The sequence below is a fragment of the Rhodotorula paludigena genome (genome assembly GCF_050403205.1).
Source record: "Rhodotorula paludigena JCM10292 DNA, Rt_paludigena_JCM10292v1_ctg9, whole genome shotgun sequence".
Classification (NCBI taxonomy): domain Eukaryota; kingdom Fungi; phylum Basidiomycota; class Microbotryomycetes; order Sporidiobolales; family Sporidiobolaceae; genus Rhodotorula; species Rhodotorula paludigena.
The window spans coordinates 160-16,570 of NW_027481449.1; the positions used below are offsets into that span (position 1 = coordinate 160).

General features: G+C 65.0%; 5 protein-coding genes across 5 annotated transcripts; 2 read left to right on the forward strand and 3 right to left on the reverse strand.

The window, feature by feature from the left end:
* Positions 1-831: 831 nt before the first annotated feature.
* Positions 832-2,032, forward strand: JCM10292_000846 (uncharacterized protein; the record flags this gene model as incomplete). The annotated part of the gene is made up of 5 exons (XM_076647364.1): positions 832-1,054; positions 1,115-1,177; positions 1,240-1,479; positions 1,541-1,672; positions 1,782-2,032. 5 exons carry the CDS (start codon positions 832-834, stop codon positions 2,030-2,032), a joined length of 909 nt encoding a protein of 302 aa, XP_076506899.1.
* A 256-nt stretch (positions 2,033-2,288) lies between these two features.
* Positions 2,289-4,795, reverse strand: JCM10292_000847 (uncharacterized protein; the record flags this gene model as incomplete). Its single annotated transcript, XM_076647365.1, has 7 exons — positions 2,289-3,321; positions 3,378-3,654; positions 3,716-3,743; positions 3,803-4,012; positions 4,096-4,264; positions 4,363-4,418; positions 4,745-4,795. The coding sequence occupies 7 exons, from the start codon at positions 4,793-4,795 to the stop codon at positions 2,289-2,291; spliced, it is 1,824 nt and encodes a 607-aa protein (XP_076506900.1).
* Positions 4,796-5,393: 598 nt separating this feature from the next.
* On the reverse strand, positions 5,394-9,890 carry JCM10292_000848 (uncharacterized protein; the record flags this gene model as incomplete). The annotated part of the gene is made up of 14 exons (XM_076647366.1): positions 5,394-5,517; positions 5,632-5,987; positions 6,052-6,187; positions 6,267-6,424; positions 6,505-6,693; positions 6,750-6,839; positions 6,896-7,393; positions 7,450-7,596; positions 7,667-7,804; positions 7,884-8,096; positions 8,166-8,372; positions 8,449-8,655; positions 8,717-9,121; positions 9,192-9,890. 14 exons carry the CDS (start codon positions 9,888-9,890, stop codon positions 5,394-5,396), a joined length of 3,567 nt encoding a protein of 1,188 aa, XP_076506901.1.
* A 502-nt stretch (positions 9,891-10,392) lies between these two features.
* On the forward strand, positions 10,393-11,712 carry JCM10292_000849 (uncharacterized protein; the record flags this gene model as incomplete). Its single annotated transcript, XM_076647367.1, has 2 exons — positions 10,393-10,471; positions 10,541-11,712. 2 exons carry the CDS (start codon positions 10,393-10,395, stop codon positions 11,710-11,712), a joined length of 1,251 nt encoding a protein of 416 aa, XP_076506902.1.
* A 324-nt stretch (positions 11,713-12,036) lies between these two features.
* JCM10292_000850 (cytochrome P450) lies at positions 12,037-14,031 on the reverse strand (the record flags this gene model as incomplete). Its single annotated transcript, XM_076647368.1, has 6 exons — positions 12,037-12,270; positions 12,354-12,559; positions 12,640-13,006; positions 13,065-13,177; positions 13,243-13,297; positions 13,384-14,031. The coding sequence occupies 6 exons, from the start codon at positions 14,029-14,031 to the stop codon at positions 12,037-12,039; spliced, it is 1,623 nt and encodes a 540-aa protein (XP_076506903.1).
* Between the last annotated feature and the right edge of the window lie 2,380 nt (positions 14,032-16,411).

Sequence of the window (16,411 nt, forward strand, 5' to 3'; positions counted from 1 at the left end):
AGGAGGAGCAGGCGCGGAAGCGGCTGCGGAGCCGGCGTCCTTCGCGCTCGAGCCTCGGCCTGACACCGTGGCGCAACGACAACGACTCAGCCTGCGGCGGCCCGCCCTCGACCATTAGTGGACGGATGGCGGGACTTGGGATCAACTAGCTGAGTGAGCACCCGTTCCGTGCGCTCGAAGGGGGCGATGTAAGCCCGGAGCGATCTCGGCTGACCTCGACCCTTGCTCCACCGCGTCGGTCGCCCGTCCGCCTACCTCTTCCGGACTCACGAGAGACTGGGTGAGCCTTGACGGCTTGTCTCGGCCTTCCTGCCCGCCTCCCCGTTTGTGTAGTCGCTCCCTCCCGTCGCTCCCTCTCTCTCTTCTTCTTTCTCTCGTCGTTCTTCCAGCTATAGTCACCTGACCCATAGTTGTAAGACTTCTATTTGGATCTGTCTTTACCGCAGTAGCGAGAGATAGTTGCGTTCGCCTCGAGGAAACTCGTCTGGGCGCAACACACCGCCCCCGCCGTACCGTCTCGATATTCCGCAGATACGGGCGAGTGCCATCACGCGGAGGCTGCCTCTGCGCGCGAGAGCACGCACGAGCCTCCGGTGCCTGTGGAACCCGTGCTAGGCGCTTTCGTGGGACGTGGCAGGGGGCGCCCCACACGCTCGCACGTTTGTTCGCACCTTCGTTCGCTCGCTCGCTTCGCTGCTCTCGTCTCGCTTGGCTTGGCCAATGCGGCGCCGAGCCCACCCGGCACTGCACTGCTTTGCTCTGCTCCCGCTTGCCGCCCTCTCCGCGCGCCAGTGACACGCCCTTCGCCAACGGACTTCGACCGTACCCACGATGGTCCACGCCGCCGACCTTGTCCCTGCCGTGCTCTTCCTCATTGCGTACACCGTCTACTTTGTGCTCCTCGTCTACCTGTACGCGACCAAGGCGATCCTGTGGAAATCGCGGTACTCGTTCGTCTTCACCCATGTCGTCTTCCGCCTCGTTGGCATGGCGCTCGGTGTCGCATTCGCCTCGATGGAGTGGCAGGGAGAAGACGGAGGCGAGAGGGTGAACGGTGCGTGTTCACCTGGAGCCTCGAAGCCGTGAGCACTCGAGCTGACCTCTCGCTCACCAGTCTTGATTGCCTACCTTGTCTTTGCGGCTGAGGGCTACTTCTCCCTCATCCTCTGTGCCTATCGTACGTCGCAAGCGCCCAAACGCGCTCTGCCAGTTTGTCGGCTGACCCGAAACACTACGCAGGCTTCCTCGTCGTCTGGATGCAGGACCGCTTTGGCGCGTCCTACCTCGAGCCGCGCATCCCGAAGGGCACGCCACGGCGCGAAAAGTTCCGCATGCATCTGCGCGCGCCGCTTGTCTCGGTGCACTACGCCCTGATCGCCGCCAACGCCCTCATCATCACCGGCTCGTCTTACATGGTCGGTGCGATGGACCAGGAAGACCCGCGGCACGAGAGCAAGCTCGACAAGGCAAAGGGCCTTCGTGAGTACCCGCACTTGCCCTTCCAATGCGCCGCAAAGCTGACCGCGCTCGAGAACCGCAGGCGTCGCTGGCACGGCCGTCTTCCTCGCAATCGTGCAAGCGCACCTTGCGGTCTGCCTACACATGTGGCGCAAGCGCCGCGACCGCACGCTCTTCCTCATCGCCTTCACCTGGCCCTTCCTCACCGTGCGCGGTGTGTACGGCATCCTCGGCATCCTCGTGCCCGCCTTCAGCTGCAAGTCCCCCCTCTCTCCTCGCTCACCGCCCAGAACCGCGCTGACCGGCGTTCAGCATCCTCACAGACGTCAGTCCAGACGCGTACGGCTCGTCCGGCTTCTCCTCGACGTTCCTCGCCGGCGAGCACTGCATGGGCACCCTCATGGAGTGGATCGCGTGCGGCCTCCTCCTTTCGACGCACTTCTCCGCGATCAACGGTGGCGACGAGCTGCGCGAGGACGGAGTGTCGGACGACGAGAAGCGCGAGGGAGCCGAGGACGGGCAGGCGCTGCAGATGCGCAGGTCGAGCGAGCCGAAGAGCGGGGTGTCGGTCTGAGGTGACGCCGCTCGAGCTGTACGCATAGAGATGCTCTGCCTCGCTGTAACACTTCTTTGTGAACTGCACGATTCGAGCAGTACCGCGAGCGCGAGCGCACAACGAGACGAGATACCGGTTACAAGTCGAAACGGGGGCAAATGAGGGTCTGTGTATGAACGGTGACAACACGGGTGAGAAGAACAAGGGCAAACGGGTCACGACAGGGACGGGAGCCAGCCTGTCCGCCGTGCCGAGTGAGAATGCGCCGCCACGTTCAGCGGTATCCACCATACGCGCCCCTTCCCGCAAGCCCTCCTCCCCCGTTACCGGTGCCGCCCCTCGCGCTCGAAGCGTCCGACGGCGTCCTGTACATCCCTCGCGACGGCGCGCGCTCGTCCGCGTAGTACGCCGTCGCGGGCCCGCTCTCCTCCCACCCGCCGTACCCTCCCCCGCCGTAGCTGCCGCTCTTCGCGCCCGCGCCCCTCGCGTACGCCGCAGAAGTAGCGGCAGCAGCAGGCGCGCCGTACCCGTAGTCGTCCGACCCGAGGCGGTAGCTCTCGCCCGACTGCTGCGCCTCGACGGCGTTGTGCCTTGCCGCGCGCTCGTACAGGTTCTGCCGCGACGGCGGCGCATAGTCGACTGGCGCGCCTGCACCCGTGCGCGAAGCGAGCGAGCCGTTGAGCCCTGTCAGCGCGGGCGTCGCAGCGCCGGCGCGCGCATGACGAGGGTCAAAGTCGAGCTCGCCAAAGTGCTGCGGGGAGTCGTCGGCGGCGGGAGGAGGGGGGTCGTGCAGGTCGCGCGTGCTCGGGTTCGTGCGGTATGACGGCGCGCGACTATAGTGCTGTCCGGGAAGCGGGAGCGTCGAGGTCGAGTCGGCGTAGCCCATCGGCTGGCCGTGCGCCGCGAACGCGTCCACTGACGTGACGCTGTCGGCGTACGGGTTGTGGCCCGGTCCGTACGGCCCAGCGACGCCAGAGAGCGACTCCGAGTCGTTGTACGAGTGCGAGTGCGCGAGGCCATACGGGACCGAGTTGCCGTACGGGACCGTCGGCGGGTAGGCGTAGCCACCGGGGCCGCCGGCGCCCTTCTCGCTCGGCGGTGCGCCGCCGCGGACCGACCCGGCGTCCGAGTACAGGTCCGGGTCGTTGAGGCCGATCTTGGGAAGCGTCGGCTGCGGGCGAGGCGCGCCGACAATCTTGCCCGACTTGTCCTTGAGGTGGCGGAAGTCGCCCGCAGCTTCGCGGCGCGCGATTTCGGCCTCCTTGGCGAGACGACGGCGGTTCTTGCGCTTCATGAGCTCGGCGATGCTGCGAGTTTCGCGAGTCAGAGAAGAAGCTGCGGCAACGAAAGACGCCGAACGTACCGCTTGTCGACCTTGTGGCAACAGTACTCCTTGAGGTTGCCTTGAATGTAACACAGGAGCGGAACATACATTGCGGCGGCGACGAGGAGCTGGAGGGCCGAGATGATGAAGATTGCGACGGTGAAAAGCATGGTGACGAGCGCGAGCTGCTTGACGAGCGAGCCGCTGAAGTAGACGGAGAAGTCGGTCGTCCAGCGCTGTGACTTGCCGAAGGACCACAGAGTGATGGCGTTGATGACCTGACGAGGTGCGTCGGCGAGGAGAAGGCGCTTCCAGCCTGCGGGCAGGAAACGTCAGCCCGAGCGGCACCTAGTCGAGACTGAGGCTCAGAAACCCGCCTTTGAAAGTGAAGAAGACGAAGAAGGCCTGCAAACAAGCATTGGTCAGCGCGAGATTGGCGCGAGTGGGGAGCCGGCGACACGCACAAGGTTGTCCTTCTTCTTTTTCGAGTTGTCGATTTGCGAGAAGAAGCAAAAGTGGTCGTAGCTCCTCAGGGCGTACCAGTTGTGGCTCATGACGTTGGTGAAGGCGTACGAGATGTCGCGCGACTTGACGATGGCGCGGGCCTTGCGCGCCTCCCACAAGAGGAGAAGGTACGAAAAGACGATGCAGCCGAAGAAGATCCATTTGCCGATCTGTGCGAGCCGTAGAGACCGGAATTCAACGTCAACAAAACCGTGGCGGACCTCGCAGACGCAGACCAAGGCCCTGGACGCACCTTGAACGGCACCTCGAGGACATTGCTCGACTTGGAGTCGCTTTGCGCGGCTTCAGACTGCAGGATCTGGCCGGCCCAGCGGTTCGAGGCGAGCAAGGCGATGAGGGTGTAGGTGTCGGCAATGTAGACGGCGACGGCGACGATGAAGAGGGTCCACTTCCAGCCGTAACTGCGCGAGGGAGCTGAGTGAGCCGCTGCGATCGAGGCGTCGAGAGCCGCGCAGCTTCGGCTGGTAGACTCGACAAGGATGCGCGTGAGGCGACGCACGCGAGTCGGGAGCCAAAGGTGCGACTGTGAAACTGGTGGACGTCGATAAAGTCGAACTGCGAGGGGGATGCAGAGGGGCGGCGTCAACGCTACTGCTCGGAAATGACCGCTCGGGTGCTGCCAGATCGACAAGGATTGCCTCGCGCACGCAGGAACGCTGTTGGACGCTGTGCGGGTGCGCGGATGGCCGTGTTCGTCGATGCCGCAGCACCGAGTCCGCTCGCGCCTCGCCGCCGCTACGAGGGTCACGAGGCTCGGTATCGAGTCCCAGAGCATCCACAAGCTCGCCGACACAGCCCGCCAGTCCCCTCGAGGCGTGTCGGCGGCGTGGTCGGGGTGATCGAGCCTTTGTCCGTCGCAGGCGAGCGAGCGGGAAGCGCACCTTGTGGTCGGGGACGACTTCGCGCTTCCACTTTGCGTTGGAGCAGCACATGGCCGCCGGGCTGGACGGGCGCCGGGCCCTGCGGAGCGCGGCGGATCGGCAGAAGCGCGAGACGAGGCGACGACGAGGAGAAGCGCGTCGAGCGAGCCAAGGACGGCAGCGAGGGGAGAGTGCGCGGGGCAGGGACGTGTCCCGAGCAGCTCTGGACGCTTCCGAGGCAACGGGAGAGGCGCACGAGCCGAGTCAAGGCGAGCGAACAAGTCGGGGACTTCGCGAACAACGGCTCGCGCGCACACGACAACGGCCGATTCTCTCTTGCAGGACTGCAAGATGGTAGCGAGAGGCTCCCGACACTGCACAGAGCACAGCTACCTTTCGAGGAAATTCGCCGCGCAAGGTGTCTCTTCCGCTCAGCTCCTCTCTTCTCCTCGTCGCCTTCGTAACGTCCATTGGTTCGTTGCAGCGAACAGTCGCGTACCAGTACAAGCACACATGTATGACGCAGTCCGCATTTCGGACGAGCCGGGCGCAAATCGTCAGAAGAGACCGGCAGAAAAGGGAACGGAAGGCGAAAGTCGAAGTCGTGAACAGACGGCGGTGGGTGGATCGGGGAAATCGAAGCAAGGGTATCGTGCTGCAGTAAAAACACCTAGGACGACGCTTGGGCCGATCCGGGGCGGTCTTGCTGCTGCTGCTGCTGCTGGCGCTGTCGCAAGACGTCGTCCAGCTGCGTGCCGCGCCGTTGCGCATCGGCGAGCTCGCCCTCGAGGCGCCTGAGTGCGAGACGCGCATTCGGTGAGTGTTCGCATTCAACGAGTTCTATGCCGACCAGCAGGAGCAAAGCCTGCCGGTGCCAGCAAAGCAGAACTGGAGCTGGGAACACGCACCTCGACTCTCCGCGCAGCTCCTCCATCCGCTCCTTGGCGCCCTGCCGCTCGCGCTTGACGCGCTCCTCGGCCGCGCGGCACCGCTGCTCGAGTTCGCGCACGCGCGCCTCCCACTTGCCCTCGGCGATCCCGTACTTGCCCCGCTGCTCGCCCAGCCGCGCCTCGGCGTCCCCGAGCTGCGCCTGCGTCGCCGCGAGCCGCCGCTCGAGCGTCGCGGTTGACGCTTGCGCCGCAGACAGGCGCGACCGCAGCGTCGCTTCCGACGTCGACGACGGCGACGACGAGGGGTTCGGCGAGTTTGGGTTTGGCGACCGTCGCAGCGAGTTGAGCTGCGACTGGAGCGACGACACCTCGGCCTGCCACACGCACGAACCACAAGAGTAAGCACCGTACCCTGGGCAAAGACTACGACGCGCGCACCCGTGCCTGCTCGAGCTCGAGCGACTTCTGCTGCACGCGCTGGCGCCACTGCCTCTGCGTCTCGGTCGCCGTCTTGAGCGACGCCTCGAACCGGTCAAGCTGCTTGTGGCGGTTGTCCTGCTGACGCTTGAGAGATCTGCATCACAATCGCGATGCATCAGCGCGGAACCTTCCAGAAGGGGGGACAATCGCTGAGAGGAAGCGGCGAGACGCACTGGACTTGGTCGACAAACTTGCTCTCGAGCTCTTTGGCGCGGCGCTCGAACGACATCTGGAGCTGGTTGACGCTCTTGAGGCGTTCGAGGAGGCGATCGTGGAACGAGGGGAAGTTGGAGAACGGCTTGGGTGAGTCTGTCGGCGAGGCGGCTTTGCGCTGCGGACGAGCACAAGCAAGGATCAACAGACGTGCGCAGCGTGGCGAGAGAGTGCAGATCTTGCGTCGTTACCACGCACCTTGTCGGACCCGGCGATGCGGTCGACGGCTTGGTACACGGTTAGCAGCAGCGTGTTGCGCTCGGTGAGCTGGTCGCGGTATTGGTTTTCCGTGCGGCTCAACGCGCGATGGTCCGTGTTGAGCTGGTCTTCCACGACGCGGAGGCGCTCACGCGCCGAAGTCAACTCGAGCTGAGTATCGCGCAGCGTCTGCGAAGCGAGACCATCAGCGTGTGCAAGAACATGGACGGATGGAGCCCACGCACCTTGGTCGCTTGCTCGTGCTTGTCGGCGAGCGAGAGGCGGGTCTGAGTCTGCGAGGCGAGCTGGGCGGCGAGGTCCTTCTTGTCCGACTCCTGCACGGTGCAAGGTCAGCCTCGCCGCAGTTCGTGAGCTGGTTGGGGCGACGCACCAGAGTCGCAATTCGCAGGTCCTTCTCTCGCGCCTCGCTGACCCGCTCGTCGAGGTCTCGCCGTGCCCGCTCCGCGTCCTCCTCCGCCCGTGCAAGGTCTCGCTTCGCCCGCTCGAGCTCGAGCTCGAGCGCGACGCCCGTCTCGCCTTGCTGCCGGGTGGACCGCTCGAGGCCGTTGAGCGCACGCTGCAAGTCGCCGACGTCGCGCTCACGCTCGTCGACGAGGTCTCGCGCGCGCTGCGCCTCCTGGCGCGCGGCGCCGAGCTCGCCCTCGATTGCCTCGCGCTCGTCCTCCTCCTTGCGAAGCGCGCGGAGAACCTCGTCCGCGTCGGCCTGGAGCTGGCGCTTCTCGCCCTCGTTGGAACGGAGCTGCTCCTGGAGCTTGGCGTGCGCGAGGGCGAGGTCCTCGACCTTGGAGCGCAGAAAGGTCGATTCGGTCGTGACGGACTCGTGCTGAATCGTGAGCTCCGACAGTCGGGACTTGGCGGTCGAGAGTTTCTGCACACGGGCGACGGTAAGCGCCTTCCGCTGAAGGAAAGGAAAGCACAACTCACCTCCTTGAGCGTGCCGACCACCTGTTCATGCAGCGCCTGCTTGTCCTCAAACTCGCGACCGAGAGCGTCGAGCTCGTGCTGCAGCTCGTCGGTGTGCTTGTCCTTCTCGTCCGCCTCCTCCTCAAGCTGGAAGATCTGGCCGCCGAGCTGTGGATGACCACCGCCTCGTCAGCACGCTGCTTCCCGAGCAATGCACGAGTTGATGAACATCACGCACCTTTTCCAGGTCGTGAGTAAGCGCTTCGACTTCCTCCTCGTCCGCCTGCATCTGCGCATCTTTCTCGGCGAGTTGCCGGACGAGCACCTCGACCTTGTCCGTCAGCTCGTCGAGATCGGCGTCCTTCTCCTCGAGGACCTGTGCAGAACAGACGAATCGATATGAGCGACAGTGCTTCTGGCAGGGAATAGCTCAGGGAAGATGGCTTGCGACGCACCTGCCTCGCCTGCGCCTCCCTTTCCCTCGCGTCCTCGACCTCGTCCCTCCACTCCTCCGCGACGCGTTCGACGTCCTGACGGTGCACCTCGTCGCGCTCGTCGATCTCGCGCAGGAGGTCCTCGATTTCTCGCTCCTTGGCGTCGAGCTGCGTCTTGACGTCTTCGAGCTCGAGGGAGAGCGAAGCGGCGCGGTCGCGGTGCGTGTCGAGCTCCTGTGACGGGCGTGGAGGCTTGTCAGCTCGCTCAGACAACTGAAAGCACGCAGCGAGCAGACGCCGCACCCGCTCGAGCTCTTCGCGGTCTCCCTCGCCGCCCTGCGATCCGCGCGCCCTCCGAGCTGCCCGTGTCGCGAGCTCGAGCTCGTTCTCGACGGCCTGCAGATCCGCTTTGAGGTCTTCAACTTGCACGCGGAGCGACTCCTTCTCGTCATTACGTGTGGACAGCATGGTGAGCTGCGCGGAGAGTTGGGAGCGGAGCGAAGCATTGTCCTGTAGCGAGCGGCATACGCGTCAGTGGCACGCTCAGCGGTGCGAAAACGACGGGCACGTGGTGAGCTTGACGCACCTGCTCCAGCCGTTCGACTTCTCGCCTGATGGTTCCCCTGCTTCGCCCCTCGAGGCTCACGCCGCTCTGGTCCGCCTGATCCGCTAGCTCATGCCGCATGTGCTCGAGCTCGCCGCGCAACTCGTCGAGCTCGTCGTGCGCATCGGTGACCTGCCGCCGCAGCTGGTCCGACTCGTCGAGCGCCTCGTCGAGCTGGTGTCGGAGCTCCTGCGGGCGGGTCTCAGGGTCAGCGCACACAAAGCGACGCGCGACCGGCAGAAAGACGCACCTCTGCCTCGCCGCTCCCGCCACCCGCCTTGAGCTGCTTGTACTTGTCGTGCAGCTCGCGCGCCTTGCGCTCCCACTGGTCCCGCGCATCCTCCTGCTCCCGCAGCCGCTGCTCGAGCACGCGCTCCCGCGCGCCTGCTGCGCCTCCGCCGGACGAGACCCGGCCACGGGTGCGCTGGAGCTCGTCGCGCTCGCGCGTGAGGTGCTGGATCGCCTTGTCGCCCTCGAGCAGCAGCTTCTTGTAGCGCTTGAGCTCGGTGCGGAGCGTCTGGAACTCGACCTTGAGCTGGATGTTCTCGCGCAGCGCCTGCTCGACGGCCGACGGCGCCATCTTCTCGAGGCGCTGCTCGTAGAAGTGGAGTTTGAGCTTGAGCGAGAAGTTGTCCTTCTTGAGCTCGTCGATGACCTGCGAAGGGGATAGCCGAGATCAGCGAGTTGTCCACCGAGCACGATCAAGTCGAGACCGTCCGACGCACCTTCTCCTGCTCGCGGAGTGTCATGTTCTGCGCCTGCCCGCCCTTCTTCTCGGCTCTCTGGCCCGGCCGATTAGCGCCGAGCACCCCAGCTCCATATACGAGACTCGGGTCGTCGTCGGTAGCTTGGGCGGACGAGACGTCGATGCTGTCGACGGCGAGGCGAGCGGAAGCGAGGTGGTCGTGCGTCGTCTCGGTGCGGTCTGCGGCGTCGCTCGTGTCGCGGGACGTGCTGTCGTCTGCGGTGGTCGTGTCTGCCGTCGACGACGCGTCTGGGTGCGAGGTGTGCGCGGTCGAGGCGGACGGGAAGCGCGAGGACGACGAGGGGAAGGTTGCGCGCGAGGACGAGGCGCTGGCGGGGCGGTACGCGCCCTGCCCTGTGCGCTGTAGGGCTGCATACTGGTGCCCTGCGCTGCCTCGCCCGCCCTGCGCGTCGGTGTCGAGCAGGCGCTCATCCAACAAGCTCTCGCTGTCGTCGCCGTCGCCGGCTCCTCGGCCGCGGGCCAGGCGCGCCCAGTCGTGCTGCGTGATGCCCGGCGGAGGCTGGTCGTAGTCGGCCGAGCGGAACGTCGCTGCAAAGCTCGGAAGCGTGACATCGGCTCCTCCTCCTCCGCGGCGGGGAGGGGCGCACGCTCCTCCTGCGCCGCCGTGCAAGGGCCCAGCGCCTGCGGACGTCGCCGACGACGCCAGCGACGAGTCCATGCGAGCCAACGCGGGCAAGAGAGCGAGCCGAGAGCAGAAGCAAAGGTTGTTGATTGAAGCAAAGGTAATCCCCTCGGAATACAACTGGAATACAATCGCGTCGGGGTAAGGCAAATGTAGTCTACGGTCCTCTCCCTCCTTCCTCTCTCTCTCTCTCGCTCACGACGATGACGCAGGGCAGCTGGACTCGGGTGCACAGAACTAGACTCAAGACTCGCTAGACTCTGACGCGCGTCTGGGCTCGCCTGGCTGCCATCTCGCTGCGTTTCGGTGCACGTGCCCGCCATCTCTTCCGCTTTCGCGCCATCTCGCTCGCTCGCTCGCTTCGCTGCCTTTCTCCCTGCCTGGGCGCATTGGCACTCTCGTGCGGGCCATCTGCACCCCGCTCAGCCAACTCCCACGCTTCCGCTCAAATGCTCCCTCGCTCGCGCCCCCGTCTCTCTCCCTCCTTCTCTACCCTCACCCTTCCACCTGCCCTCCTCCCTTCAGCCGCACCTACACCATGGTCTGCGCTCCCTCTACCTCGTCCCTCACCATCGCACTCGTGGCCTCGGCTGCCCTCCTCGCAACTCAGGCTGAAGGTGAGCCCGTCCCTTCCGTGTGCTTTCGCCCTTCCGCGCAGTGCTGACTTCGCGCCCGACTCCTCGCAGCACTGCCTACCCACCGCTCCACCTCCACCATCGCTCGCCGTGCGCACATTGCTTCGCACCAGAACGTCGCTCGTGCAGTCGGCGCCGAGCCGTCTACTTCCCTCGGCGACCACGCCATCGTCGTCGATGCCTCGACCTCGTCCGACGGCGCCAACGGCGGCATCAGGAACTCGACGATCAACTTGACGTCCATCTCGCGCCGCGTATCGACCCTCTCGACCTTCTCGCGCGTCGTCCGCTCCCTCTTCGGCGCGCGCGCCATCCCGCCCGCACCCGAGACCTTCACCGCCCTTCCCCTCACCGTCACCGCCCCCGTCTCGGCTGGCCCTTCGCGCTCCAAGCGCCACGTCCACCACAGCGAGCGTCAGCGCCGTGCATCGTTCGTCCCGCGCCGCGGCGCCGCACACACCAACAAGAAGCGCGCCCACAAGCTCAACCAGCGGCGAGCGGCAGCCGCGGCAGCGGCTTCGACTTTGTCGGGCGAGCACCACCACCCGCGTAACGTCAAGCGCGCGACGGTCGTCCCAGTCGCGCCTGTCGAGCTCAACGAGCGCGACATCGAGTACACGGCCGCAGCGGCGCAGGCGTCCATCTACCGCGAGGCGGTCGCAGCCCTCGGCGACGGCGAGCCGACTGCGTCGGCGGTCATCGAGGCGGCGGCAGCTGCGCCTACGGCCGTCGCATCGCTGGACGACACCTTTGTCGGTGCCGAGATCAAGGCCGTCGCGCCTGGCGCGGACGACCTCTCGATCGACGGCGCCGAGCTCCCCCCCGTCACGCTCACCGTCACGCTCGTCCCCTCGGGCCCGAACGGCCAGTATGTCAACGCCGCCGCGCTCGCCACGCCGACCGCCTCGGTCGACGCTTCCGCCTCTCCCTCCGCCGCCTCCCCATCCTCGTCCGGCTCGGCGACGGCTATCAACCCCAAGGCGAGCACTTCCGCGGCCGCCGCCCCGCTCGAGACGGTCGACCTCGCCGACTCGGCGCCGCCCAAGTTCGCCTCGCTCGCCGCCGCGTCGGCCTACACGCCGCCGTCGGCCGCATCGGCGACGGCGCTGACCGGCGGCGCGATGGCGCGCCAGGTGCGCCGCGACGTCGCGAGCCGGGCGCAGCGCGCGCACACAAAGCGGGCCGCGGGGCAGGGCGCGACCAAGTGGCACGCCGTCGTTTGAGCTGCAGGGCCCGGCGGCTTCCCTTCCTTCTTCTGTATCCCGCGGATTGAGCTAGACTCTCCGCTTCTCATCACGCCCCCGAGGCTAGTCCTCCTCTTGTCACGACTACCTGTGGTAGACGCGCCGGCCGCGAGTTTCTGCGCTCAGTAGTGTCCGTCTGTCTCCTTTTACGCCCCTAATCGCAACTCGACTCGTTCACGCCACTCTCTCTGTCTGTCTGCTTGCGGAGGTGAGAGAGATAACCTCGTGAATGACCCAACATCAAGTGCTACAGCGGATATGAAGACAGAAACAGCTCTATGTATACACGCTCTCGTGACCTTCTCACGCCTGCTTCGCAGCCCACATCTCCTCGCCCTCGGCCACCGCCTCATCAACCGCCTCCTTGACCCAATCGCCGCGCGGCTCGATGCGGCATTTGAACGGGAGCGGGTGGCTCGAAAAGCCTTCGGAGAAGGCGTCGACATTGATCGGGATCTCGGTGCCCGTTGAGGCGTCGAGACCGGGACGGAGCGTGCAGGACCACAGAAGGCGAGTGAAGACGATGAAGAGCGAGCGCTGTGGAGCAGGAAGACTCGGTCAGCTACGGAAGACCTGCAAACGCGCAACCGAAGGAGGCGACGGAGAAATCGTGAACGTACGTCGGCGATGTGCTTGCCCGGGCAGATGCGCCTGCCAAACCCGTACGCGTGGTGTCCCGCCTCGGCGTATTTGGTCCCGCAGAGCTTGCCGTCGGCGTCGATGAAGCGCTCGGGCTTGAACTTCTCCGGCTCGGGGTACACCTCGGGGTCGAGGTGGATGGCCCAGTGGTTCGCAAGGACAATCGTCCCTTTAGGAATGAAGTAGCCTGTGTGTCGAGACAGTCAGACACTGCAATCGACCAAAAGAGGCGCAAGCATGCTGAGAAGGCCAAGCAGAAGAGCGTACCGTTGTACCAGTCGTCCTCGGTCGAGGCATGCGCGAGTCCTCCAGCGATGACGGTCCTCCACCTGAGGATCTCGCGCACGACAGCACCGCAGTAGACGAGGTCGGGCTGGTCCGAAAAGTTGGGCAGCCTGCCGCGCCCGACGACGCGGTCGAGTTCGGCCTGCGCCTTGGCCTGCACGTCCGGGAAGGCGCACATCGTCATGATGAAGGTGCTGATACCGTCGGCGGTCGTGTCGGAGCCGGCACCGTACAACGCGCCGCCGAGGAAGTACGCCTGGTCGTCCGTGAGGCCGAACGACTTTTGCGACTCGAGGATGTACTTGGCGAAGCAGTGCGCATCGTGGCCGCTCTCGACGTTCTTCTTGACCTGCATGCTAGAGCCGTTCAGTGATGAGTGAGTGGGGATCGATCCAGGCGGCACGCACATCGAGTACGTGTGAGCGGAAGAGCGAGAGCGTCTCCTTGAAGATTGCGCTAGCCTCCTGCTTGAATGGCGCCAAAAACTCGGGCACGTAGTTGAGGATGGGGAGCGAGTCGACTGCAAAATGAGGCGGTGAGTTGGGCAACCGGACCAATCTTGCGACTCAGGAAGCGCGGCCGTACCGAGATAGCGGCCAGCGACGGCGGTCTTCGTCATCATCTCGTTAATAGCACGCATCTGGGAGTGCACAGGTCCGTCAGCTGAGAGGTCCAGAGTGCACAGCCGCACGTCCAGCTGCAAAAAAGCGACGCTGTCCCGCTCACCTTGGTGATGGCCGGGTCCTGCGGCGTCTTGGCGCGCTTATTAAACCCGATCTGCATGATAGTCGAGCCGGCGTAGCGCTGGCAGTGGCCCCAGAAGTCGCCCGGCTTGGCGAGCATGTCGCGCACAAACTGGGCGCTCTCCATCTCCTGGATCGGCTCGTACGACGACGCGGCGGCGGGGCTCGTGAGCTGGTGCAGCAGGCGCCGCTCGCGGCGCCAGAGGTCGCCGTACGGCATGAAGGTCATGCGGAGACCGCGCGAGACGAGCTCCGAGGTCATGATGAGGCGCGCGCGCGACGAGTAGATTGCCGAGCGCTTGTCGAGGAGGTCGAGGGCGGGCTGTGCGCGTCCGATGACGAGCATCGTGTTGCGACCCATCTTGAGCGTGAAGATCGGGCCGTACTGCTCCGTCCATTCCGCGAACTTGACCCACGGACGGGACTTGGGAACGTCGAGGAGGTTGCCGATGATGGGCAGAGGCGGCGGGCCGGGCGGAAGCGGCCCCTTTGCTTTGTTGCCGCGAGCCAAGTAGAGCACGGCAAGACCTAGGACGGCGGCGATGAGCGTCGTGGTCGTCGTCGAGCCGAGCGTAAAGAGCGCCGAAGTGGCCTCGACAGCCGGCTTCGGTGCAGCCAGTGTAGCGTTCATGACAGTCTCGAGCGTAGCCATGTCTTGTGTCTGGCAAGAGCGCAGGAGCAGGGCGCAGACCACGACGAGTGATGCAGGCGGGCGGATTATCGGTTCGCGCGGCCCCGGTGGCTGCGGAGTGTGGGGTTGGCGGGGTTTTCGGCGGCCGACTTCGGCGTCGAGGATTCCCCTTGCCAGCGGCTGAACAGAAGCGGCGTACCGACCTAGACCAACTAGCTCCTTTCCGCTCATCCGGAAAGCAGGACAGGAAGATCACATTCGGTGCGAGGACGCGGCAACACGAAGCAGAGTCGGATCGGAACGCCCGCATTCCCTCGCCAGTCCTCTCATCGACACTGGCGCAGATCGCATGTGAAGAGCAGTGCGTGCCATTGCAAGGCAGCAAAGAGAAACGGAGAGGAATGGAGGCGATCTTTGAAGAGGTGAAGAGCCTGAACGTCCCTCGAGGGGTGGGCCCAACACACGGCAAAATAGAAAGTCGTGCCTGCTCTGCCCATCGTATAAAATCCGCGTGCGTCTAGAAGTGTCTCCGAAGAGAGGCGCGAAGAGAGTCATCGATGGGAGGGGAGAGGGAAAGGGGAAAAAGGGAGGGGAGGAGTCCGCCGGGCGCAGGCTGTTGTTGGAGAAGGCAGTCGTCTCGCCAGTGAACACAGCGCTGGTGAACGTAGCGATACAAGCACACGAGGCCGAGCGCTTTGAGCTTGAGCGAGCGAAGGCAGGCGCAGGAGCTGCGAGCAAGTGCAAAAGTTCCGCTTCGGCGGGTCGGGCTGAACAAGCTGTGGCCGGTGCAAAGGGTCAGCGTCGTGAGAGGCAGGGGTCGATGCACTGGACAGGCAACGCACCAATGGCGGCTCTGCAGAGCTTCGGGTCGAGCGGACACCCGTCTCGAGGACGAGTGTGTCGAGCTGTCAGAAAAGCGTGGGGATACTCGCAGGTCCACCCAGAGCAGAAGAAGGCGTCGCAGCAGCACCCGTCTGCTGCGTCTGTCGAGTGCGCCGAGAGCGAGTTAGGACAACGAGGGAAAGCGGCGAGCGCGGCCAAGTCGTGCTCGTCGTCGACACTCGGCTGCACACGCGCGACAGGAAGCTTGCCAGTGGTGCCCAAGACTTTGAACGGGTGTGCTGGGAGCTGTTCGCACTCCAGCGAACCTCGCAGAGCTCTGCGTCCGGGTCTCCAGCTTCATCGCTTTCATCGCAGAACTTACTCGCTCGCTCTGGTTCACGCCTCTCTGGACCGTGCTTGTGCGATCCGATGCTACGGCAACTCCGGCTAGGGCGCTTCTACGACCGCAGTTTTCCGCAACCGCGAGCGAGTGACGCTCACACTCGCCTCGTCCGCTTCCTACTTCGACGGCCCCCCTCTCCCGCCTTTAGCTGCGCGCCCGAACCGCTGAGAACGCCGTAGATTGCATCAGACACACTGACTAGTGCCGTCCCTGCTCTCGGTGAACGGTGCACGGGCTCTTGCCCCTGCATTATCCGTCGCGGGAAAGTCGGTGCCACCTCCTTCTCCTCCCATCGCGTTGCGTCAGGTGCTCGCGCAATCGCGCTCACGCCACTGCTCACAGTCTACGGCGACTACGGCGCCACGTTCAGACGGAACATGTCGCGCGCGACTGAGGATCCGCTGTCCATGTCTTCGGCGGCGAACCATCTCTTTCTTACCGGCTGCGCAGCCGAGAAGACTGGTGCAGCGTCAAGACTCGCTTGAACAGACGGCTTGCGAGCATCGGATGACGCGCATGCGTTCTTTACGAGACATGCCTCGCGTTCATAGCGCCGCTCCTGGCCTCTTCGACTCATTCACTTCGACAGAGTTTGCGACACTGGACATCACTCGCAGGGGGGACCAGCAATCTATCGAGCGAGCTTCGTCTGCGCTTTCTGCTGTAGTGACCTGCCCAGACGAGAAGGGCGGTCCTCCGCTTCCGCGGATGCACCTTCCCGAACCGTCTCCGGCCGGCGAGCGGGCAGCTGGGCTCGCTTCTCTCGCCTTCTGCTGCAGATCGCTGACAAAGTCCCGCGCATGCGTCTGGAAGCCTGGACGGCCGCGGTCCTAGGCCCGGCACAACGTGCGCTGCTGCGGTTGGACTAGCGCGCCGTGCGAGGTGAGACGGGCTCGCAACTCTCGCGCTGGCGTATTGCCTGCTCTGTTCTTTCATTACTGCCTTGCTGAGCGTTGTTGGACCTGCTTTATGGCTATGCGAGACCTGGGCTGAATGAAAGCAGCATTCGTCGACGAGCGCGGAAGGCGGCTCCGTCTCGTCGGACCTTGCACGCACGCAGGAGCACAAAGGCTGGCCCGAAACAGTCAGAGAGGCATTGTGGCCGTCTGGACATGGGTGTAATGCACATGCATGGCATCTGACCCGTTCGAGCGG